Source organism: Arvicola amphibius, chromosome X (genome assembly GCF_903992535.2).
Source record: "Arvicola amphibius chromosome X, mArvAmp1.2, whole genome shotgun sequence".
NCBI lineage: Eukaryota > Metazoa > Chordata > Mammalia > Rodentia > Cricetidae > Arvicola > Arvicola amphibius.
In genome coordinates, this window is record NC_052065.1 from 134,478,611 (window position 1) to 134,505,637 (window position 27,027).

General features: G+C 39.2%; 1 protein-coding gene across 4 annotated transcripts in view; it reads right to left on the reverse strand.

Moving 5' to 3' along the window:
- Nucleotides 1-1,369: 1,369 nt before the first annotated feature.
- Gabra3 (gamma-aminobutyric acid type A receptor subunit alpha3) overlaps nucleotides 1,370-27,027 on the reverse strand; it is a 332,417-nt gene continuing 306,759 nt past the window's right edge. For all 4 annotated transcript variants that reach the window (XM_038317280.1, XM_038317279.1, XM_038317281.1 and 1 more), the window contains one exon: nucleotides 1,370-3,589. In XM_038317280.1, the coding sequence (XP_038173208.1) occupies nucleotides 3,254-3,589 (336 nt within the window). In that variant the 3' untranslated portion in view covers nucleotides 1,370-3,253. The remainder of the gene's footprint in view (nucleotides 3,590-27,027) is intronic.

Below are 27,027 nucleotides of genomic sequence, written 5' to 3' on the forward strand. Positions count from 1 at the left end.
AACTAATGGATTATTAATGAGACCTCCACATTTAAAATCAGGAACGGACAAACAATGATTTAATTAGAAAAAAGCTGTTTAAAGTGGATTGAAGCAGTGCATGTTTATCGGCACTGGAATGTTCTCAGCGTTGCTTCGGAAGGCTGCACATTATAATTGTTTGTTTCCGTTGGCATCCACTGATCATGGAGAAAGCATCTACTTTACCCAACTCTACCATGTAGTTCTGATCTAGATTACTATTTGCTTATTCAGTAAACATTTATTGTGTGCCTACCACGTGCTAGAAGGTACTTTTACCCTGGTACACTCAGTGCTCTGGGGATATCCTTCTCTCTTTCATTTTCTTTTTATTCTCTTTCTATTTTTCTGTCTTTCTCCCTTTTTGGTTCTTTTTCCTCACCCCCAACACACACACACACACACACACACACACACACACACACACACACACTGGATTTTTTGTAGCATAAAACCATAAAATATTCAAACATAGGTTTACTCGTCCCAGAAACCAGGAGTGTAACAGCTGGTGATTCCCCCTATGACTAAGTAAATATTTTTCCGAGGCAAGGTGATTTCAGATTTTTAATGAAACAATAAGACTTAAATATTGTGTGAGAATTTTATAAACATGGCTGCTTCTGGCATTTCTGCATATTACTATGAGGTGATTGAAATGCATGGACCTGGACCAGGGGATTAGTGTAGCAATAGCTTCTATCACAGGACCATACAGCTGAATGAGTATCTGTGGTCAGACCACTCAAGCCCTTTTTTCATTTGGAGAATAATGTGTGTATGTGTGTGTGTGTGTATGTGTCTCTGTGTGTAACACTCTCTTAAGAATATTTTTCCCATTCCCAGGGACCAGGTAAATTTCTCAAGTACATCTCTTGAGATTACCTCTAAGATTTTTGAGAACACTATGCAAAACAAAGGCAGCATTAATTACCTAAAATATGGCTTAACCAATCAGATGCTCTCTATCACTTTGCTTGTACTATTGTCAAATGAAAACAGACTCACTGGAAAGGGAAACATATCCAGAACTGTAATGAAAATACATTTTCTTCTCTTTCATGTTGGGTAAGGGGTCATTCAAAGCTATGTTTTAATACAGGATCCATTCTAGATCACTATAACTGATCTCATGCGCCGGAGATACTAATATTTTCTAGTGGTGTTAAGAAGTGGAAAGTTTAGGGTACCAGAGTGGGTATCAAAGTCAAGAATGTAGTAAATACTATGTATAAGACTAATAAATGAAATTATTCCAGCACAAGTACAATTCATAAAGAGTTTAATAAACAGCCACTAAACATTGCACCAAAGCATTTAGAAACACGATTTCTACAGAGAGGCAAAGGTCAAGCTTCCATTCTAAATTCCTTAAGACAATTATTAACAGCCCCCCACCCACCTCCCATCCCTACACATCCACAAGACAATACTCTTCTAGTCACAAATGTACCTACAGACACAGTCTTAAGCATAATGGGACTGGCATGCATCATCCCAGCAATGGCGAGGAAGCAGGGGATAAGGGAAATATGGCTGAAAAGGCAACCAGCAGCTAATGATACACCCCTTAGGAGCTTTGTTCAGTGGGTGCGGAGATTCTACTTGTGGCTTTACCTTGGACCTTCTGGATACTGTGGACTAGTTGAGCTATTCAGATTCAAATTAGCTGGGGCTGTTGTATTAAACAGTCTCATTCTTTCAAGTCATTACTTCTAGAAGTCATCTTCTTGGGTAATGCATTGTTACCTTCCTGAAGACCTTATAATGTCAAACTGTCTTCATGACCCAGAGGGCTTACTGTAACTGTGCTCATTCTAAGGTAAGAATGAACCTGGCTTCTCAGTTATTCCTTCATTTTGGCCTTTGGGAATGGGTGTAGGATATTTATTTATTAAAGACATTTATAAGAAGTCCAGGCAAATTATTCAAACTTCTGGGACTACCTTATAAAAATTGTGTTTATTTCTGTCCTTTTTGCTTATGTTTAAGAACAAAATGAGATCAAATGGCCTCTAATACATTATAAAATTGGTAATAAAGTTAATGATTTAACTGACTCAAAATAAGTAGAGATATTTGTGTGAATCTGCAATTCACCCCTCATTGCAATTGGCATCCAAAGTAGGTAAGAAGTCCTGGACATAATGGAAGCAGAGTACCTGTGTCTGGAAGAGGAGCTTGATATGTACAATACAAAAGTAAGAGTTTGGCTTTCCCCTGCTTGTGGTCATTTCTTTTGAGGCAGATTTCCATGTTCAACCACTACCAGCCATCGCATTCCATCTATTGTTTGACTAATTGCCTTGGCAAGGACTTGAGTTTCTTAGGTTCCCCATCTTTGACCAATTTTTATATAGGCATTCAATCTTGATCATCTTGTGTGTATGTGTACATTTTTAATTTAACTTCAAAGTGTCTATTCTTTTTTTCCAGAAGAGTTTTCAGGCAGTCATTGATCCAAAGTAAGCAATACTCCGCTGACTATAATGAGCTCGGTATTACTGAGGCAAGGGAACATTCCTGAAGGAGACTTATATTAAGGTGTTACTTTCCTGAAGGACTGGTTGGAACTGGAGTAGAGCCCACTTTTAATGCTTGAATGATCCAACTAGTTCTCTTTTTTTATTATACATGTTTGACAGAGGTGATCCTCAATTGTCTCCACTAATCACTAATTTAGGGGTCATATCAGAAGTTTGATAGGATTCTTTCTTCCCATTCTACCAGTTCATATGTCTAGTAGGCCCTGCTGGGGGCATAAAAGGGGCCAGATTGATAAAATTAAATGAGATATTTGGGCCTAACACCATAGTGAGTCAGAATCATCCTATGCAGCCCAGTTAATATGTTCCAGGATCTCAAAACCTTGGACCTCACAAAGCCAAGATTTCCACTAGAAGAAGTAAGAATCTCCTGTTCCTTTATTGTTGGGCAGAGTAAAATTAAACACATGCAGTGCCCTCAGCTGGGGAAAACTGGCATACTAAAATGAGCAACTGGACAAATGGCAGTGTTTGGCTCAATTCAAGCAATGTTCAAGGGACAAGTCATTTTTCTGTTGTTACATTTTCATTGAGGCTCATAATATGAACTGAGAAAGCAATTACACTCAGCTTGGAACAGGGTTAAAAAGAAGAATCATGAAACACATGAAGGGAGCCCTAGGTTTTGGGTGTTTGGATGCTTCATGGGGTATACAGTGCTCTGGTTGCTGTGCCACCACTATTATCTACTGTTTGCGGATCATGCCCTTGATAGCTGATTCCCGGTTCACATATGTGGCCCAATAGACAAGATTGAATATGGCAAAGAGCACAGGAAAGATGATGCGGGAAATTTTGTCAACCTTGCTGACACTGTTGTAGGTCTTGGTCTCAGCAGGGCTATCCTGCACATAAGTGGCCTTGGGCGAAGCAATGACTGTTGGAGTTGAACAAGCACTTGCAGCAGCACCCTTGGAGATGGTGGGGAACTCAGCATCCTTGGTCAGGTTCATAGGATAGGTGGTTCCCACGATGTTGAAAGTGGTGCTTGTTTTCTTTGTCGGGGCTGCTGGTGTTTTCTTCTAGAACCATAAAAGAGAGGGGAGGGGGAGAACAAAGCAAACAGTAGATGATGAATTCATTACACAAAGTATATTTGGGAACTGCAGGGAGGAAGAGCCATGAGGACATTAATGAACCTGCTAAGTAGTAGGTTTGTACGTAGGGATACTATTTTGAAAACAGAAAACCAAAATGCACCATTTTAACTATCCTAGTCAGTCCCAATTGTCACCTTGGCAGTCTTAAGTCACCTGAGAATGGAGCCTTAATCGAAGGATTGCCGGCATCAGGGTTGGTTTTTAGGGCATGTCTGTGGGGACCTGTCTTGATTGTTCATTGATGTAGATAGGTCTAGATCACTGTGGGCATCACTATTCTTTAGGAAGGTGGTAATAGACTATATAAGAATGTTATCTAAGCATGGGCCTTCAGATTGGCCAGCAAGCAGCATTCCTCCATAGTTTCTGCTTCAAGTTCTTGCTTGAGTTCCTGCCCCAGCTCCCCTCAATGATGGACTGTGACCTGGTAGTATAAACCAAATCAACCCTTTCCTCAGTTGTTTATAGCCAGTGTTTTATCACAGCAACAGAAAGAAAACTGAAAAATTCTGGCTATGTGTCTTTGGATAAATCATTCCTCCTTTGTGAGCTTCAGTTTCTTCATTTGTAAACTGAAGGTAAAAATAGCTGGCAGATTATTGAGAGGATCAGAAGAGAGAATGCAGTGGGAATTGCAAGGAAGTGTGAGATTTTCTATATTGCACGATTTCATCCTTCACAATAAACCTATGAAGTAGGTGACATTATTCACACTTAATATGTTAGTAAGCCTCAGATTAAGTGGCAGAACACATACTACCAATCTGAGTTCCTGACTTTTGTCCATAAATACACCGTGCTGCTTTCTCTAGCACAAGGTACTCCTGGTTACCGGAGGGAAAAACTCCAAAAAGGCTGCGGCCATCAAGGGGCACACTTCCTGTGAAGAAGAGAGCTTGGTGAATCTGCAAAGTCATTCCATCTTAAAGATGATAATAAACACTATGTAATATTTCCATGCATGATCACAACAGCATGCTGCCCTCATGCACTATAAAGGTGCTTAGCAAAGGAGGAGGTGTACAAAGGTTTTCCACTCTTACCAGGCAGCTAGTAGGAGCCACACTCTCCCCACAGAGCTGAAGAAATGATCTCTTCACATCCAGTGAAAGTAAAGACGGTGGCAAGTTTGCTATGACATTGCCATTTGGAAGCTTCCCCCCACAACATAAGCTATCCCCAACACAGTCTCCCTCCCTCCCCTCCTTCCTCTCTCTCTCTCTCTCTCTCTCTCTCTCTCTCTCTCTCTCTCTCTCTCTCTCTCTCTCTCTCTCTCTCTCTCTCTCTCTCTCTCTCTCTCTCTCTCTCTGTCTCTGTCTGTCTGTCTCTCTCTCCCTCTGGTGCTACATTGAGGTTACCAGTGTTTAGGTCCCGACTGGAAAAGAGCGGCTGCATGGCACAGTGAGCAAAGGAGTTTGCTAGCTCATAACTGCAGCCCAAGGCAGTGGCCTAGTCCAGGATGCAAAAACTCTTCTAATGTCTTCCCTCCAGCTCTTCTTCAAACAGCTCAGTCTCTCTCGCGATGCTTCTCAGAAGCTGGAATTAACTTCCTCACTCTCCCAGTGCCTTACCTGTTTCCTTACTAGGTTTCTCCGTTCCTACCCTCTTCTGTTGCTTCTTTCTCCTCATTTCCTTTTTCTTCTCCAGAATTCTCATCATTTTTATCTTTCTGTCATTAGATCATAGCACCATTTATCTTCCTGATCCAAATAATTGCCTTTGTACATTTATTGAAAATAAACAGTGCCAAATCATAAATAGATATTTAGAATGGAGTAGGAAGGTTAGAAGTTATACTTCATTCTCTTTCTCCTAGGTACTCATAGCCTATTGTCAAAGAGAGCCCTGCGAACACATGATTGTCATAATGTGTAACCTGGGTCCTAACTGTTTTGAGCAAAGTGTTATCACTGTACCTGCAAGTGTGGAAAAGGCAACTCAAGGAAGGCTGTGAGGTTTCCAGTATGAGTATTAACAATTGAACAGGAAAAAGAACAATTTAAAAACGGTCCTCTTGTGGGACTTCTAACAGTGGGAACAGGGGTTGTCTCCAACTCTTTTACTGGTTTTTGGGACCCTACTCCTCACACTGGGTCACCTTAGCCAACTTTAGTATATGGGGAAGTGCTTAGTCTTACTGCAATTTGATATGCCATGTTTCGTGGATATCCATGGGAAGTAGTCCCTCTCCTGAACAGAAACAGAGGAGGAGTAGATTTGAAGGTGAAAACAAAGGGGGGAGGGACTTGGAGGAGAGGAGGAAGGGGAAATTGTGGCCAGTATGTAAAATACAGTTTTTAAAAAGTTGAACAGGAGTCAGCAAATGCCAGTGCACAGGCACAGAACTCTGTTGGGGCATGACAAGTGTTAACTGAATCACAGCGAGCACAACAAACACGGTATAAGAACTGAAGGTGCAGAAAGAAAAGGCCAGGTCTTTGGGCTATCCTGTGACTACCCTGTTGTAGGCAAAGAGCCTTCATCCCAGTGAAGGGTAAGAATCATGGCCAAGCATTGTGCTCAGAGGAATCCAGCTGAGGACATGGAGGAGAGAGATTGTAGGAGTCAGGGGGTTCAGGGACATCAGAGCAAAATCCACACAGAAGACTAGCCTGACTCGTGGGAATGGATTCCTCATGCTGGATTGCCTTGCCCAGTCTGAATACAGGGGGATGTACTTGGTCTTATGGTAGCTTGATATGCCACACTTTGCTGATGCTCATGAGAGACCCACCCCTTTCTGAGAGAATAAGGAGGAGGATTGGTGGGCAGAGGGAGTGAGAGGATATAAGGGAGGGGAGGCTTTGTTCAGGATTAAAATAAATATAAATTAATTAAATGAAAAAAGAAAATGCCAAAATCTTGAAAGACCTTGTATACCACACTCTGCCTGCCTATGCTGACACCAGCATTCTTAGTCCGGGGCAGGGAGTGTTAGAAATGATGGTTGGGAGAGTGTGCAAGATAAGGGGGTGTTCATTTAAGTTAATAAACAGTCTGACTAATAGAACATTTGAAAAGCAATACTTTTCTTCTTTGTTGGAAGATTATAGCCGCATTGTGACAAGCAGAACTCAATGCCTTCTAAGAACCTTCTAAATACTTTAAATACTACACCAGGCTCACTTATAATTAGCAAAGTCATTGTGTGAATAGAGTCCCACTGCTAAATGCCTTTGCCATTAAATAAAATAGTGCTTTATTTGTTTGGCTGCTTATTAACTTGCTTAGCCATTTTTCCCCATGGATAGAAAAAAGAAAAAACAAACAGGCAAAGCAAAACAAAAAGCTAGAAAGAAAGTGAAGAAAACTTTACCCTGACTTTGCTAAAAAGCTTTTGGATGTCATTTTATAAGCTGGTTATGACTAGGTCTTTGAAACAATCACTTGGAACAACCAAAACTTTCTTTGCATCCACAGCCACCTTATGTTCTGTGGGTGAAGAAAAGCAGCAGGTGATTTAATCACAGATTATTTAAGTAGTAAAGTAAAATTACCTTTTAGTTTCTCTCATCATTTTCAACATAACATATTTTAATCACTACTACATTTCTACCTGCATTGCCCCAAAATGAAATGAAATTGAATGTTTCAGCCTAGAGCAGGATGCAGAGAAGTTGCTTTTTAATGAGAGAATTCTAAGTCTTGGAGATGAAAAGTATTCTGGAGATTAACTGTGATTGTGCTGATCATTCTTCAATTACACACTTAATTGTTTAAAAAATCTAGACGGTAAGGAGATAGGAAAGAGTAGGGTGACAGTAATCAGAATGCATTGTATACATATATGAAATTATCAAAAAATTTTCATTACTAAAAAAATACAAAACTTTACCATATTTTAAATTTCATTTATCTGTTTGTGACAGTTAGTTTCAATTGTCAACTTGGCACAATCTGGCTTGGGAAGACACTCTTAAGTGAGAGATTTTCTACACCAGGTTACTCCATAGGCCATCTGTGGGTGACTGTCTTGGTTGAATTAGTTGATATGGTAATACTCACACTAAAAGTGGGTGGATACCATTCTCTGAGCTTGGGTTCTAAATGAACTGAGCAGTAGGTATGCATGCATTCATTTGTCTCTGTTCTTAACTGTGGGTGGGATATGACTGGCAGCTTCAAGATTTTGTCCCCCTACTGTCTTTCAGTGCTGGGCTGCAACCTAAACTAGGACATACATCTGCATTATCTACATAATTAAAATGAATCATATTGCTGCAGTTTGGACTACGTAATTTTAACTATACATATTAGGTTGCTTATGATAGTTACTTTACATAATACATTTGTAAATGTATATGAAAAATTATAAAATGAATGAAAGACCTTAGTCTCAGAAAAGTCAGAAAAAAGAAAGAGATTAATTACAACAAAAGACAATTTGGGGATGGGGCAATAGTTCAGGGAGACCAGAGTTAACCCTGCTAACATCCATGTGAAAACTAGGTATTCACAAACGAGATTGAAATCCTAGTGCTGGGAGGGCAGGCAGGGCAGTCCCTAGGGCTTGCTGGCCAGACAGTCCAGTAGAATTGGTAATGCCGAGGACCAGTAAGAGATTCTGTCTCATAAAATGAGGTAAGGCAATCTATAGATTTAATGCAATCCCCTTAAAGATCCCATCAAAATTCTTCACAGATCTTGAGAGGACAATAATCAATTTTATATGGAAGAACAAGAAACCCAGGATAGCCAAAAAAATCTTATACAATAAAGGAACTTCTGGAGGCATTACCATCCCTGACTTCAAACTCTATTACAGAGCTACAGTAATGAAAACAGCTTGGTACTGGCATAAAAATAGAGAAGTCGACCAATGGAATCGAATAGAAGACTCAGATAGTAACCCACAAACCTATGAACACCTGATTTTTGATAAAGGAGCTAAAAGCACACAATGGAAGAAAGAAAGCATCTTCAACAAATGGTGCTGGCATAACTGGATGTCAACCTGTAGAAGAATGAAAGTAGATCCGTGTCTATCACCATGCACAAAACTCAAGTCCAAATGTATTAAAGACCTCAATATCAATCTGAACACACTGAACCTGTTAGAGGAGAAAGTGGGAAGTACTCTACAACATTTGGGCACAGGAGACCGCTTCCTATGTATAGCCCCAGCAGCACAGACATTAAGGGCAACATGGAATAAATGGGACCTCCTGAAGCTGAGCAGCTTCTGTAAAGCAAAGGACACTGTCATTAAGACAAAAAGGAAGCCTACTGACTGGGAAAAGATCTTCACCAACCCCGCAACAGACAAAGGACTGATCTCCAAAATATATAAGGAACTCAAGAGACTAGACTTTAAAATGCTAATTACCCAATTAAAAAATGGGGCACTGAACTGAACAGAGAATTCTCAACAGAAGAAGTTCGAATGGCCAAAGACACTTAAGGGCATGCTCAACCTCCTTAGCAATCAGGGAAATGCAAATCAAAACAACATTGAGATACCATCTAACACCTGTCAGATTGGCTAAAATCAAAAACACCAATGATAGCCATTGCTGGAGAGGATGTGGAGTAAGGGGTACACTCATCCATTGCTGGTGGGAATGCAAACTTGTACAACCGCTTTGGAATGCAGTGTGGAGGTTTCTCAGGAAATTTGGGATCAACCTACCCCAGGACCCAGCAATCCCACTGTTGAGAATTTACCCAAGAGATGCCCAATCATATTACAAAAGCATTTGTTCAACTATGTTCATAGCAGCATTATTTCAAATAGCCAGAACCTGGAAACAACCTAGATGCCCTTCAGTGGAAGAATGGATGAAGAAAGTGTGGAATATATACATATTAGAGTACTACTCGGCGGTAAAAACAATGACATCTTGAATTTTGCGTGCAAATGGATGGAAATAGAAAACACCATCCTGAGTGAGGTAACCCAGGCCCAAAAAGATGAACATGGGATGTACTCACTCATAATTGGTTTCTAGCTATAAATAAAGGACATCGAGCCTATAATTCGTAAAAAAAAATCCTAGAGAAGATACATAAAAAGGTAAATCCAAAGACAAACATATAGTTATCCTCCTGGATATTGGAAGTAGACAAGATTGCTGGACAAAAAATGGGAACTTGGGGGTGGGGTGGGATGGGGGGATGGGGGGATGGGGAGAGAAAAGTGTGAAGTGGAGGATGGGAAGAGCTTGGGGGAATAGGATGGTTGGGATATAGGAAGGGTGGATATGGGAACAAGGAACTATATATCTTAATTAAGGGAGCCATTCTAGGGTTGGCAGAGACTTGACTCTAGAGGGGTTCCCAGGTGTCCAGGAAGACGCCCCCAGCTAGTTCCTTGGGCAGCTGAGGAGAGGGTGCCAGAAATGTCCAGATCCTATTGCCATACTCATGAATATCTTGCATATCACCATAGAACCTTCACCTGGCATTGGATGGAGAAAATGACAGAGCCCCACATAGAAGCACTGGATTGAGCTCCCAAGGTCCTGATGAGGAGCAAAAGGAGGGAGATCATGAGCAAGGAAGTCAGGACTGTGAGGAGTGCGTTTACCCATTGAGACGGTGGGACAGATCTAACAGGAGACCACCAAGTCCAGTTGGAATGGGACTGATGGAACAGGAGACCAAACTGACTCTCTGAATATGGCTGACGGTGGAGGAGGACTGAGAAACCAAGGACAACAGCGATGATCATGAACTCTACAGCATGGACGTGCTCACTGTGAGCCTTGTCAGTTTGGTTGCTCACCTTCCTGGACTTAGGGGGAGCTGGGAGGACCTTGGACTTAACATAGTGAAGGGAACCCTGATGGCTCTTTGTCTTGGAGAGGGGTGGAGTGGGGGTATGGGTGGAAGGGAGGGGAGGGAAGGGGGGAGGAGGAGGGGAGGAGATGGAAATTTTTAATAAAAAAAGAAAAAAAAATGTAAGAGAAAGGCAGATCAACTTATAGGGATCAGTTAAGCCTATAGAAAGGAAAGAAAATGCAGATGGAAGGCCAGCTTCCTCAAAGAATGGGAGTTATCTAAACTAAACATAGAGCATTATCCAGGTTCAAGTTCCAGCTTAGAAGGAAAAATGGAAGAAATTCAGATACTACTAGTATTTTGAGGAGAAGAAAGAAAGATAAATATTGAGGTAAACTTTATATGAAGGTTTCCATACTCCCTGGAATGACAGCAAAAGAAAGAATCAACAGAAGAAAATAAAATGGCCAAAAAACATTTAAGGAATTGCTGAGCACCTTTAGCCACCAGGAAAATGTAAATCAAACCAACTCTGAGGTACCATCTTATACCCGTCAGAATGGCTAAAATCAAAAACACTGATGACAGCTTATGCTGGAGAGGAGGTGGAGTAAGGGGGAACACTCCTGCACTGCTGGTGGGAGTGCAAACTTGGACAGCCACTTTGAAAATCAGTATAGCAGTTTCTCAGAAAACTGGAAATCAACCTACCTCAAGACTCAGCAATACCACTTGGGCATATTCCCAAAGGATACACAATCCTACCACAAGGACATGTGCTCACTATGTTCATAGCAGCATTATTTGTAATAGTCAGAACCTGGAAACAGCCTAAATGCCCCTCGACTGAAGAATGGATAAAAAAAATGTGGTAAATTTACACAGTGGAGTATTACTCAGTGGAAAAAAATGATATATAAAAAACCAAAAAACCCAGGATAGCCAAAACAACCTATACAATAAAGGAACTTCTGGAGGCATTACCATCCCTGACTTCAAACTCTATTACAGAGCTACAGTACTGAAAACAGCTTGGTATTGGCATAAGAACAGAAAAGTCGACCAATGGAATTGAATAGAAGACCCAGATAGTAACCCACAAACCTATGAACACCTGATTTTTGACAAAGGAGCTAAAAGTATACAATGGAAGAAAGAAAGCTTCTTCAACAAATGGTGCTGGCATAACTGGATGTCAACCTGTAGAAAAATGAAAATAGATCCATATCTATCACCATGCACAAAACTCAAGTCCAAATGGATTAAAGACCTCAATATTAATCTGAACACACTGAACCTGATAGAAGAGAAAGTGGGAAGTATTCTACAACACATGGGCACAGGAGACCACTTCCTATGTAGAACCCCAGCAGCACAGACAATAAGGGCAACATTGAATAATGAGACCTCCTAAAACTGAGAAGCTTCTAAAAAGCAAAGGACACTGTCATTAAGACAAAAAGACAACCTACTGATTGGGAGAAGATCTTCACCAACCCTGCCTCTGACAAAGCTCTTATCTCCAAAATATATAAAGAACTCAAGAAACTTGACTATAAAATGCTAATTACCCAATTTAAAAAAATAAGACACCAAACTGAACAGAGAATTCTCAACAGAAGAAGTTCAAATGGCCAAAAGACACTTAAGGGCATGCTCAACCTCCTTAGCAGTCAGGGAAATGCAAATCAAAACAACTTTGAGATACAATCTTACACCTGTCAGAATAGCTAAAATCAAAAACACCAATGATAGCCTTTGCTGGAGAGGATGTGGAGTAAGGGGAACACTCATCCATTGCTGGTGGGAATGCACACCTGTGCAACCACTTTGGAAGGCAGTGTGGCAGTTTCTCAGGAAATTCGGGATCAACCTACCCCAGGATCCAGCAAAACCACTCTTGGGAATATACCCAAGAGATGCCCTATCATACTACAAAAGCATTTGTTCAACTATGTTCATAGCAGCATTATTTGTAATAGCCAGAACCTGGAAACAACCTAGATGCCCCTCAATGGAAGAATGGATAAAGAAAGTGTGGAATATATATACATTAGAGTACTACTCAGTGGTAAAAACAATGACATCTTGAATCTTGCATGCAAATGGATGGAAATAGAAAACACTATTCTGAGTGAGGTAACCCAGACCCAAAAAGATGAATATGGTATGTACTCACTCATAAGTGGATTCTAGCCATAAATAAAGGACATTGAGCCTATTAATTTGTGATCATATAGAAACTAAATAAGAAGGCAAACCCAAAGGAAAACATGTAGTTATCCTCCTGGATATTGGAAGTAGACAAGATTGCCAGGCAAAATTTGGGAGGTTGGGCATGGGGGTGGGGTGGGAGTAAGGGTAGATGGGGAGAGAGAAGGGAGAAGGGGAGGATGGGGAGAGCTTTGGGAAATGGGACAGTTGGGATGGAGGAAGGATGGATATGGGAGCAGGGAAGTATATATCTTAAGTAAGGGAGCCATTTTAGGGTTGGCAAGAGACTTGTCTCTAGATGTGTTCCCAGGTGTCCATGGAGATATCCCCAGCTAGTTCCTTGGGCAGCTGAGGCGAGGAAGCCTGAAATGACCCTATCCTATAGCCATACTGATGAATATCTTGCATATTACCATAGAACCGTCATCTGGCGATGGATGGAAATAGAGACAGAGCCCCACATTGGAGCACTGGACTGAGATACCAAGGTCCAAATGAGGAGCAGAAGGAGGGAGAACATGAGCAAGGAAGTCAGGACCACGAGAGGTATGCCCACCCACTGAGATGGTGGAACTGATCTAATGGGAGCTCAACAAGGCCAGCTGAACTGGGTCTCATGGAGCATGTGATCAAAGAAGACTCTCTGAACATGGAGGACAATGAGGGCTGAATGAGAAGCCAAGGACAATGGCACTGGGTTTTGATTCTACTGCATGTACTGGCTTTGTGGGAGCCTAGTCTGTTTTGATGCTCACCTTCCTAGACCTGGATGGAGAGGGGGGACCTTGGACTTCTCACAGGGCAGGGAACCCTGGCTGCTCTTTGGACTAGAGAAAGAGGGAGGGGGAAGGGGAGGGGGAGGGGGAAGGAAATGGGAGGAGGGGAGGGGGTGGAAATTTTTAATAAAAAAAACAATGACATCATGAAATTTGCAGACAAATAGATGGAACTAGAAAAAAATTATCCTGAGTGAGGTAAACCAGACCCAGAAAGACAAACACGGTATGTACTCACTCATAATTGAATAGATATAAAGCAAAGGATAACCAGGGTACAATCCACAACCCCAGAGAAGCTAGGGTAAAAAGGAGGACTCTAAGAGGGACATACTTTGAAGGTACTGGGAAGCAGAAATATTTAAGATCTCATGGGTAAGCTGGGAGGGGATAGAAGAGAGAGGATGGAAACATGAGGGATCAAGATGACTGAGTTGGGGGAGGGACAGAGAGAGAGAGAGAGAGCAATGAAAAAGATGTCTTAATAGAGAGAGCCATTATAGGGTTAAAGAGAATCCAGGTGCTAGGGAAAGTCCCAGGAATCCATAAGGATGCCCAGCTAAGGCTCCCAACAATAGTGGAGAGGGTGCCTGAACTGGCCTTCCTCTATAATCAGATTAGTACCCTAATTGTCACCATAGAACCTACACCAGTAACTGATGGAAGAAAGCAAATTCAGTGATACACAGCCAAGCACTGGGCTGAGCTCCTGGAGTTCAGTAGTAAAGAGGGAGGAGGAATCATATGAACATGGGCGGATGTCAAGATCATGATGGGGAAAACCACAGAGACAGCTGACCTGAGCTAATGGGAGTCAAGGACTCTGAACTGAGAGCTGGGGGAACCTGCATAGGACCAAACTAGGCCCTCTGAATGTGAGTGACAGTTATGTGGTTTGATCTCTTGGGGGAATCCCTGGCAGTGGGACCAGGACTTATTTTGCATACATGAACTGGCTCTTTGGATTCCATTCCCTATAGTGGGATACCATGCTCAGCCTTGATACGGGGGTGAAGGGGTTTGGTCCTACCTCAACTTGGTATGCCAGACATTTTTGACTCCCCAAGGGAAGCCTTACACCCTCTGAGGAGTGGATGGGGGGAGGCGGGAAGCAGGAGAAGGGAGGAAGGAAGAACTGCTGTTGGTATGTGAAATAAAAAATTAAATAAAAATAAAACCTTCTCATATATATATATATATATATATATATATATATATATATATATATATTTCAAATTAAGAAGCTAAAGGTATGACTCAGTGGTTAAGAAGGCTAACTATGCATGCAAAAGACAAAAGTTCAGTGCCCAGAACTCACATCAAGCAGCTTCAGGGGAACCAACACCCTCTGCAAAGCAGGCCTTCACCACAAGTGAAGACATATGTGTATAAACACAAACACACATGATCAAAAATAAAATAAATCTTTAAAAATATTTAAATTCAATCACACAAGAAATAAAACTGAATATTAAAACAGAGAAGGCCTGCATACTGTTTGAAGGACCAACAGAATTATATAAGGACCAACAGAAGTATATAAGCTCATAACCTTCACCAACCTGTCAAAAGCTACATTTTTTTCAGCAAAAACAAAAACTATCCTGGATAAAGAAACAAAAATAGAGATATCAGATTTTGAAAGACTTCATGTTATTGAATTACTAAATATTTCAAAATTGTCTGTTACAAGGCAAGTTCTCTGGTGCATGCTAGGGATGCTGCAGTGAACATTAAAACATGTCTATGTCCTCAAATTCCCATTCTACTGAAAGGAACATGTAGTAGGAATGTAATCAAACAGACACAACTAGAGTTGAAGCACATAAGGTGGATCAGTGCAGAGTACCTAGAAAAAAAGGATCTTTAAAAAGGTAATCAAAAAGCTAAATAAGAGAAAACAAACTCTGAAAAGATCTGAACAACCTAGTTCAGGGAAGAATTGTGATCACAAAGGGTCAATGAAGGTATAACTATGGGCTGAGAGGACTTAATGGAAAATTTAAAGGGAGATTGTAAAACTGAATTAATGATACATGCCAGAAATTCTACCGACTTTGGAGATTTGGGTAAGTAGTTTAATGTCAGCCTGGGCAACACAGCAATATTCCAGTCCTGGAAAAAGTCAAGGAACATGGTGTGTGTGTGTGTGTGTGTGTGTGTGTGTGTGTGTGTGTGTGTGTGCATTATTAACTCAGAACCAATTTTTTAAACTTCCATGTGCTAGAACTAATTCTTAGAATTGAATTTACCTTTGCTCTTAGTCTCTTAATTTTAGCCTGACCTTTCAAACTTCATACATTCCTCTGATTATTTAAAAAATTAACCATCTCTTAACAACCATATATATTTGAATCTCCTACATTGTATGTCTTCATTTGAGTTTTGATGGGCAACATATTGAGAGATTAGAGTTAAAAGAATCCTGTGGTTTATCCCCAGGAGTCTCTGTTTAGGTTAGATCAATATCAGTTCATTGATGAATTCTATTTGACTTCAGTCGGTCAACCAGCTATATCAGTTAAAAGGTACTACTTTTAAGTGTTTTCTAGAATGTAATAAAAAGTTAATCAATGAAGCTGAAGCAATGGCTCAGTAGTTCAGACAACTTGCTTTTCTTGAAGAGGACATATGTTCAAGACTCAGCACCCAAAATGTAGCTCACAATTCTAATCACAGGGGATGTGATCACGGGGGATCTCTCCTGGTCTCTGGGAAGTACTGCATGCATTAGTATACTTACATACATGAAAGCAAAACAGTTACACACATAAGATAAAAATAAAATTACTTTTAAATTTAATAAGGTATCTTGATAAACTTTACACCATTTCCTGTTCTATCAGTTCATTAAACATTTATTAGAGGTCAATTTTGTATAATTTGTCCTTAGTGAACTTAAACTATATCAGTTCCTGAATTGAATTTCTCTGAAAATATCTATTTAACAGTACATTCTGGAAATTTTTGATTATCAGACTTGGAACCAATCAAAAATAATAAAGCCTTTTTGAGATTTGTTTCGTTTTATTTTCTATTTTTGTAGGGCTGAACTTCAAACTTAGGACCTTGATGTTCAAGATGAGCAAACATTCCACCACAGAGTTATAATCATGAGCTTCATCTATTATAAAACTGGAATTTTATAACCTTGATGCCAAAACACCCTGAAAATCATACCAGGGAGATGAAGACATTTAAAATATCTGTTGCTTTAGGGTTCTGGCCAAAAATAGAATTTCAACAAATGGCTATTATAGCCCATGAGGAAAAACAAGTTACCCCTATCTTTTTTATACAATCAGTATTATATTGGTAGTAATAACATTCTAGGATTAAGGTTTTTTGAGACAGGGTTTCTCTGTAGTTTTGGAGCCTGTCCTGGAACTAGGCTGGCCTAGAACTCACAGAGATCCTCCTGCCTCTGCCTCATGAGTGCTGGGATTAAAGGAGTGCACCACCACCGCCCAGCCTAGGATTAAGTTTGATCACTACATAATCACAAAGAATGGAAAATTAAGGGTATAGTCCCAAATGGGCACATATATATATGTGTGTGTGTGTGTGTGTGTGTGTGTGTGTGTGTGTGTGTGTATGTATATATGTATATATACATACATATACATACTTATATATACATACTTATAAGTATATACTTATATATACTTATATATACTTATATATACATATAAGTATATATACTTATATATATACATATTTAGTTTTATGTGTAAAAGTCCCTGAAGACTCCAAAAGAAAACTCCTACGGCTGATAAAAAATTCAGCAAAATAGTTGGATACAAAATTAGCAAACATTTTCTTGAGCAGCGGTAAATTCTTGGCCTTTAATGTGTAAGGATAACTTTATTATATATATATATATTTATATATGTATATATAAGTATATATACTTATACATATATATATACATATATATGTATGTATATATATATATATATATATATATAGAGAGAGAGAGAGAGAGAGAGAGAGAACTTTTCAGTGAGCAAGAGGAAAATTGCTACTTAGCAGAATCATTACAAGTAGTACTATCTAGGAGAATTTATATAGACAGAAAATGATGCACAAATTATAATGACTATAATTAACTTTCAAGTGCTCACCCTTGTCCTAATCATCCTCTGAGTCACTTCCTAAAAGGATGTTTCCACACATAATAGGTAGTAAAGAATTGCTCTGTTGCAACTTAAAGTAATAACTGATTCAAGATGTGCTGCAAGACGGAGGAATATGAGCAATAAAGATTGTTGGAGAATACACAAGAGAAACATGGAAGGCATGAAAACAAGTTATAAACAATCGTGAAATAAATGTAAAACGATTTAGGCTGGGGGATGGCTCAATTAGTGAACGAGGTGCTATGCAAACATGAAGACCTGAGTTTTATCTCCAAAATCCATGTAAAAAGCCAGAGAGAGAATCAAGTGCCAGTAATCCCAGCACTGAAGAGATAGAGAAAGGAGATTATTAGGGCTTACTGGCCAGTAAATATAGCCAAATTGGTAAACCCCTCATTCAGTAGAGACCCTGTCTCCAAATGTAAGGTATATAAGTGATTGAAAAAGATACCACAAAAAGTGAAACTGAATAGGAATTGTTGAAAATGATGAGAGACACAGAAAATATGCTTGAGAAAATGGCAATAAAATTAAATTAAAAATAATAAAGAGTTAAAAATTATTAGAGAATAAATGGTAGATATAGAAGATAACAGAAATCTCTATAGTATACATAATTACTACTTCTAGGGAAAGAACAGAACAAATCTATGATATTAAAGCTATCCTTACACATTAAAGGCCAAGAATTTACAGCTGCTCAAGAAAATGTTTGCTAATTTTGTATCCAACTATTTTTTATCAGCTGTAGGAGTTTTCTTTTGGAGTCTTCAGGGACGTATACACATAAAACTAAATCATCTGGAAATAAAGATACATTGAATTTCCCATTTTAATTTCTTATTTTCCCTTGATCTCCTTCACTTGTCTTATTGCTCTAGCAATGTTGAACAGGAGTAAGGAATGTGAGCACTCTTGTTTTAGTGGAAATTATTTGATGTTTTCTCCCATTATGATGATGTTGGGTGAGGGCTTCCTGTATGTCTATACTGTGTTGAGATACGTCTGCTGTATCTATAGTCTCTTTAGGACTTTTATCATGATGGATGTTGGATTTTTGTCAAAGGCTTTTTCTAAATCTAATAATATGATCATATTGTTTCTGTCCTTTAGTTTATTTAAGTGGTAGATTACATTTCTTGAGTTACATATGTTGAACTATCTCTTCATCACTGGAATGATGCTCACCTAAACATAGTATACATCTTCTGGAATTAATTAAATTAAGTATATAAGTGTTGTGGGATGATCTTTGTATACACTGTGAAGATGTGTCTGTGTTTTATATCACCTGCATAAGGCACCTTCTGATTGGTTTAATAAAGAGATGAATGGCCAATAGATAGGCAGGAGAAGAGAGGTGGGACTTCTAGAGCGGGGACGTGGGGGAGGGAATCTGAGAGACAGGGGTTTTACCAGTAAGAGGCAGAGGAAGTAGGATGTTTGGTTCTAAGGAGAGGTAATAAGCCACGTAGCCAAATGTAGATTAATATAACAGGTTAATTTAATTTATAAGAACTAGTTGGGAATAAGCCTATGCTAAAGTCAAGCTTTCATAGTTAATAAGAGGTCTCTGTGTCATTATTTGGGAACTTGCAGACCAAACAAAGTCCAACTACAACTGACATTCAACATAGAGGTATGTATATCCAAGTGTAGGACTGTAGATGGAGCGGCGGGCTGTGTCCCACCAGCCGGCTAGCTTTATCAAAAATAATTACACGGAAACTGTATTCTTTTAAACACTGCCTGGCCCATTAGTTTTAGCCTCTTATTGGCTAATTAACCCATATTTAATAATCCGTGTAGCACCACAAGGTGGTCGCTTACCAGGAGAGATCTTAACCTGCATCCATCTCGGAAAGGAGAGGCATGGCAACTGCATATGGTGACTGCCCTGAAGCGTCTCCCCAACTCTGCTCCCTTTCCCCCACAATTCTGTTCTATCTACTCCGCCTACCTAATTTTCTGTCCTCTTAAAGGGCCAAGGAAGTTTCTTTATTAATCAATGAAAGTAACACATAGACACTTCTCCATCAGTAGGACCTGTGAATAGCTGGCATGCTACCCAGCAGAAGACTAGATGGAAGCACCTGCTGCAGTGCAGGCTAAGCAACTTCCCAGAGCTGGGATGGGTAAATGTGGCCCAGATAGTGCCTGTAGGCATAAGGCTCTGTTCTCATGGACCCAAGGGGGTTGGAACCAGCAATCAGTGCCAATTGCTAAGCAGAGCCACAAAACGAGATTACAGTTACACAGAATGGCTTTGCAACACCTTTGCTAAGATTTCCTAGATCCATGGCATGCAGAAAGCCAAGTCCAGACTGACAAAACTTAACAGGTACAGTATGCTTGAAAATGTACTTAGGTGATGAAGAAAGAAAAGAAAATGGATATAGAGAGTCATAGAAAAATTATTTAAAAATAAGGACAATGGCGATGGGCTTGGACTCTACGGCATAGACAGTCTCTGTGTGAGCCTTGTCAGTTTGGTTGATCACCTTCCTGGACATGGGGGGAGTTGGGAGGACCTTGGACTTAACATAGAGTAGGGAACCCTGAGGGCTCTTTGGCCTGGAGAGGGAGGGAGTGGGGGTATGGGTGGAAGGGAGGGGAGGGAAGGGGGAAGAGGAGGGAAGGAGATGGAAAATTTTAAAATATTAAATAAAAAAATAATAAAGTCTTTTAAGAGAGAGTAAAGTAATATAAAACAACAAGCCACATAAAGATGAGAAATATAACACAGAATATTTGGAACCTATATAATGCTTTATTAACTTTAATTTTTAAATGCTAAGGAACAAAACACAACAGTCACGGAGAGACATTGGATTATGGAAAAAAACTGCTTAATTAAACAAGCCTTTATATTTTAAGAATGGAAGTCAGAAAATGTGTTGTCTTAGAAAAGGGGTTGTGCCTTTGTTTCCACAGGGAACTAAAAGTTATGGATTCCTTCAAAATTAGTAAAGATCAGATGTGACTGGGAGAGACCTCCTGAAAATCTTGGCTACAGACATAAAAAAGAAACCAAGGAAAACTACAAGACAGATGACATATTGCTGATCCCTTGACATGGAACAGCTCTGAGAATGGATGAGACATGATAAATCTTGTTGGCTACAGAGTCCTCATTGATGTGGGATTCCCCTCTGTATGCTGTGAATACCATTGGTTAATAAAGAAACTGTCTTAGGCCCGTGATAAGGTAGAGTAAAGTGATGTGGAGAAAACAAAACTGAAGCTGGGAGAATGGAAGCAGAGTCACAGAGAAGCCATGGAACCACTGTCAAAGACAGATGCTGGAACCTTGCTTGTAGGCCATGGGCCTCATGGTAAAATATAAAATAATGGAGATGGGTTAATTCTAGATATAAGAGCTAGTTAGCAAAATACTTAAGTAATTGGCCAAGTAGTGATTTAATTAATAGAGTTTCTGTGTGGTTATTTCAGGAGACAACTACACCCAAATTCCCAAATATTGTTTATAAATTTTGTTTACATTTAAAGGGAAATATGATAATAAAGAGTAATACTTGACATTGGTATGGATCTTGGCTTACGAATACAAATTTAAATTCAATTCTATTATACTATGAATATGTATTTCTGATCTTGATTAAGATATTGTTTGTACAGCTCATTTAAAAATGTAATGTGTAGAAATATAGGTTAATAGAGAATCATCTACAATAGTCAAGCTTGTAGTCATGTTATTTAGATTTTCTAGATGTACAGAGATATATTTCAGATGGATAGGCATTTTTCAAACCTTTCAAAGACTACAGAATTTGGCATTTAAAATGTTTTAAGAAGTTAGGACTTTCCATATTAATAAGACTTATCTGTTCCTGGCAGCAGCAATTACTTCAAGAGGAAGATGGGCATCGGAGAGTTTCCTCATGGAGTTTGTTAGCCATTTGGGCAAGAAACTGCTCTTGCCTGAACTGCCTGGACTACTTCATGGTATGCTGTAAAAACTGGATAAAAGAGAAATGACTGCTGAACTTCCCTAAAGGGAAGATAATCTTTTGGGGTTCCTGCTTCATGAAAGTGTCTGCCAGACATTCTGTAGGCCACAGAAGAAAGTTACTGACAAACTGCCATTATAGGCAGACCTGTCTTTGAAATTTCCTGCTTCGTGGAAAAGTCTGCTAGATACTATGGGCCTGATGGCTGAAGACTTCATGCCCCAACAATAGAGAAGAACTTTGCGTGACTATCCAAGCAGCAAGATGTCTCTGTCAATTCTATAGTTTTGGAAGTTGCTTTACAATGCACTTGCTGTTTACTTAGGTAATATTGTATCTTTCTGGAGTCTTTGATGGAGTTGAAGAATTTATGGTTATAGTTTTCTTTAGTTATGATAAACATAAACTAGATATAAATATTGTAACTGTAATTCTTGCTTGATACCTGTTTTGTTATATGTAATTTTACTATGTTAAAGTTAAAGCCTTCCTTTTTATTTAAACAGAAAAGGGGAGGTGATGTGGGATTCCCCTCTGTATGCTGTGAATACCATTGGTTAATTAAGAAAATGTCTTAGGCCAGTTACAGGGTAGAGTAAAGGTAGGTGGGGAAAACTAAACTGAATGCTGGGAGAAATGAGGCAGAGTCAGCAAGAAGCCAAGGAGCTGTCGCCAGAGAAAGACACGTTGAATCCTTGCTGGTAGGCCACAAGCCTTGTGGTAAAATATAAAATAATGGAAATGGGTTAATTCTAGATGTAAGAGCTAGCTAGCAATATGCTTAAGTAATTGGCCAAGCAGTGATTTAATTGATACAGATTCTGTATGGTTACTTCGAGAGTATGGGCAGACAGGAAATGAACAAACGGCCTCCATACTACAGCTTATGATTGATTATTACATGCCATCTTTTCATATGACATGGATGGAGATTTATATTACAGTTTGATTATGCAGTCCAAATGAACTTATAAAGTTGACAGATAATTTTTACCTGTTCAAACATAGAACAGAAAGCTGATTTGTAATACCCTGTATTTTATACTTGTGTTAATACAGATATATATATATATATATATATATATATATGTGTGTGTGTGTGTGTGTGTGTGTGTGTGATACATTTAAAAGTTCACATGTTTTCAGAAACAAAGGACAAGACACCAATGAAGATAATGAGAAGCTAGCATTTCAGCTGATAACTGGCATGTTCTAGCTTCACGGACTACTCTAGTCAGGACTTCAGATAATCCCTATACTTTCCCATCACATAGAGACTAGACAACAAATGATATAGCTGGCTCTCCCAGGACTTGACCATTATCCCAATTTTCTCAGGTCCCCTAGATGCTATCACCCACAGAAAACAGGGAGTAATTTTAGAAACATGATGGCCATATTCCCAAGAGGTGGAGTAGGTGGTTCAGTGGGTTATAGATGTTTGTCATTATTTAAATAATTAAACATTATTTAATGTTTGTCGTTAGTAGTAAGTTGTTATTGGTCATGGTCAGGGAGGAAACTAAACAAAGGAATTTTGATTAAGTTATTTCTTTCCTCTATGCTTCTTTCTCTCCTTTCTAGTGAAAAGGGGGGGATATAGAAATGATAGGATAAAAGGGTAATTTATTGAACCTACTTTTAAACTAAAAAGTTACTACTAGTCTCGAATATTTTATATTGGTATGGATTTTTTATATTGATAAAGATTCAAGGTTGTTTTTGTTACAACATACTGTAAGTATTGTACCTATGCAATTCATTTAAAATTGTAGTATAAAGTTCTAGTCCTTGAAAGTTACTATTATAAACACTTTAGGATAAGCAATATAATAATCAAACTTGTAGTGAGGGTTTAGATGTAGACATAAATAAGCTTTATTTAGCCTCATGTATTTTAGATAGATACATAGTCTTTAAACACTTCAGAGTTACCAAATACAAATGGACTGGACATTGTAATTCCTACCTAATAACTGTTCTTATTGTATATAATTTTACTATGTTAGAGTTAAAACCTTTCCTTCTTCTTTAGATGAAAGGGGGGAAATTTTGTGGGATAATTAATCTTTTTTACACTGTGAAGATGTGTCTGTTTTACCTTACCCATCTAAGGTACCTTGTAATTGGTTTAATAAAGAATTAAATGGCTAATAGTCACACTGGAGAGTATAGGTGGGACTTCTGGGAAGAGAGATAAACTTGGGGGAAGAATCTAAGATGTGAAAAATTTGCCAGCAAGACATCATACATGCAGTACTGAGGAGAGGTAATGAGCCACATGGCAGAACACATATTAATATAAATGGGGTAATTTAAGTTTTAAGAGCTAGTTAAGAATAAGCCTAAGCTAAAGCCAAGCTTTCATATTATTTGGGAGCTGACTAAACAATGAAAGTCCATCTACACTGAAGTATTTTATCAAGTTTTTTCCTTGTATTAGTGTCCACCAGAGTTTTTGGTCTAAAATTTTCTCCTTTTTTGATTGAATCTTTGGTTTTGGTATCAGGGTAATAGTGGCTTCATAAAAAGAAGTTGAAAATGTTCCTTCCTTTTTTATTTTGAAGAAGACCACACATCTGAGAGTATTTGGCAGTACAAATTGGTCTTAAAGGGTTTAAAAACAACAGGATACAAAAATATTGGGTGGATGGGTAAGGGAAGGTGGATTTGGGAAGAACTAACAGGGGGACTGAAAATGTTCAAAACATACTGAATGAACCTCTCAGAGCACTAATGAAATTTGTTATGAGACCATGTCGTGTAAAGCAAGTAGATTCCACAAATGAAGCATATATTTACATGGAAACCTATACCATAAAACCAAGTAGTGATGGAGGAGAGTTATCTGTCTATGTTACTTTCATTGGTTAATTAATAAAGAAAACTGCCTTGGCCCTTTAAGAGAACAGAAAATTAGGTAGGCGGAGTAGACAGAACAGAATGCTGGGTAGCAGGAGTGGGGAGATGCTTCAGGCAGTCGCTATAGTGAGTCTCCATGCTTCTCCTCTCCAAGATGGACGCAGGTTAAGATCTCTCCTGGTAAGCCACACCTCATGGTGCTACACAGATTACTAAATATGGGTTAAAGGAAGATGTGAGAATTAGCCCATAAGAAGCTGAAACTATGGGCCAGGCAGTGTTTTAAAAGAATACAGTTTCCATGTAATTATTTTGGGTAAAGCTAGCCGGGTGGCGGGACACAGCCTGCCGTTCCCTTCTACAGATTGGCGCTCCAATGTGATGGACTAAATCCACTTAAAAACCTGAGAGGGCTTTAAATAAAGGAGAGAGAGAGTTTAACACAGCTTTTTGCTGTTTGCATGGACATGCTGTAGAGAGATTTCCTGTTTCGGCAATAGTGGCAGAGAAAAAGCTGAGTCATTTTAAAACGCGGCTTCCTGGTGCTGTGCTGCCAGTGCAAACTCTGGCTATAAAGCATTTCAGTGGCTTTTATGGACTGGGTGTTTGTGTGCCCACTCGGGATCGGAAAGAAAGTACTCTGAGACCATGCCGATGGCTCCCTGCTCCCTGCCTGCACCTGGGCAGATGGCGGAATCAGGCTTAGGCAAGGGGGAGAGCATGGCGGATTTCTGCCGCCATACAGAGAGATGTTTCCAGGCTGCGAGGTGCTCTGTGCATCAGATTTGGCTGTAACTTGGATGAAAAGAGTTTCTGTGCTGCATGCTCAGTCTCAGAATAAAATTGCTGAGTGTGGCTCCAATGTGGACTGCTGTGTGCCTGGAACTGTGTGCGGCTCAGGGGCACCAAATGACTGAGGCAGGAGCGGCTCTGCCTCTGCTCTGTCATGCTGAACTGTGCTGATCTCAGGCAGGATCTATTGTAATTACCATGATAACAGCGCAGTTAAGGTTTAGACTTGGCTGGAAACAGGCAGTACTGTATTACCTCTACGTGGCGCAACTTAAGTTTTTAAGAAGTGCTTAACCTTTTAAGAAGTGCTCCCTGATAGTAAAAAAATTACAGATTCACAATAGGAAAGATTCAGACATAGAAGGCCTTTAAATGGCTCACAATGTTGGATGAATATACGTAGGCTTGAGAGAGAGAAGAAAAAATATAGAGGATAAAGTTAATGCCTTTAAAAAAAAGGGTAAAGTCTTTAAAGAGACAGAATAAAGTAAAGTGATAGAGTAAAAATAAGCCATGTAAAAATGGAAAATTCACAGAGAGTCTGGATTATGTATTTTATTGTGTTTTCTTTGAAATTTTTGACTGTAAAGGAGCTAAGTACAGAGAGACATTTCATTATATGGGCTGCCAGGCTAGACCAGAATGGACATCTTAACGGTATGACTTCAGGATTTGGATCTAAGAACATGATGCTTTGGAAAAGAGTTTCTTCTTTTGTTTTCACAGAGGATGAGACTCTGTGGATTGCTTCTATTCCAATATGGTATGATAGACCACGCCCTCCTGAAAGGTTGCTGTGAACACCCTCAAAAAATTACTTCGCTTAACTGCCGACTGAGATGAACCTAGCAGACAGTTTATACCATAAAAGACCCAAATAACAACGCCCCCATTCAGCGGGAAGCAGTTTGGAGAGAAAAAACTGCACCCATTTTCCCAAATATTGTTTATAAATGTTCTTTTACATTTAAAGGGGGAGATGATATAGATATGAATAATTTGCATTGGTATGGATTTTAAGGTCAATTTGTTATATGTATATGTATTTCTGATCTTGATTAAGGTATTGTAATTGTGTAGTTCATTTAAAAATGTAATGTATAATTAGGAAATATAGGTTGTTAATGTATAATCATTGATAATAGTTAAGCTTGTAGTCATGTTAGATTTTCTAGATATGTAGAGATATATTTCAGTTAGATAGACATTCTTCATATCTTTCAAAGACTGCAGAATATGGCATTTAATGTTTTAATAACTTAGGGTTTTTCATAATAATGAGACACGTCTGCTCCTGGCAGCACCAATCTACTTTAAGAGGAAGATGGGCATCAAAGAGGCTACTTATGGAGTTTGTTAGCCATTTGGGCAAGAAACTGCTCTTGCCTGGAATGTTGCATAAACTGGACACAAGGAACCCACAGAAAGAGGACTGCTGAACTTGCCTAAAGGTGAGATGGTCTTTTGGGGTTCCTGATTCATTAAAGAGTCTGCGAGATGTTCTGCAGGACACAGCAGAAAGTGACTGAACTGTCTTTGGAATTTCCTGCTTCATGGAAATATCTGCTGGATACTTATGGGCCTGTAGACTGAAGATGGATGCCCCTACTGTACAGAGGAACTTTGGGTGACTGTCCAGGCAGCGAGTTGTCTCTTTCATTTCTAGAGTTTGAAAGTTGCATATGACTTGTTTACTTAGGTAATATTATATCCTTCTGGAGTCTTTGATGGAGTTGAAGAATAAATAGATAGTTATAGCTTTCCTTAGTTATGATAAAAGATAAAATAGATCTAAATATTGTAACTGTAATACTTGCTTGATAACTGTTTTGTTATATGTAATTTTGCTATGTTAAAGTTGAAGCCTTTCTTTTTTGTTTAAACAG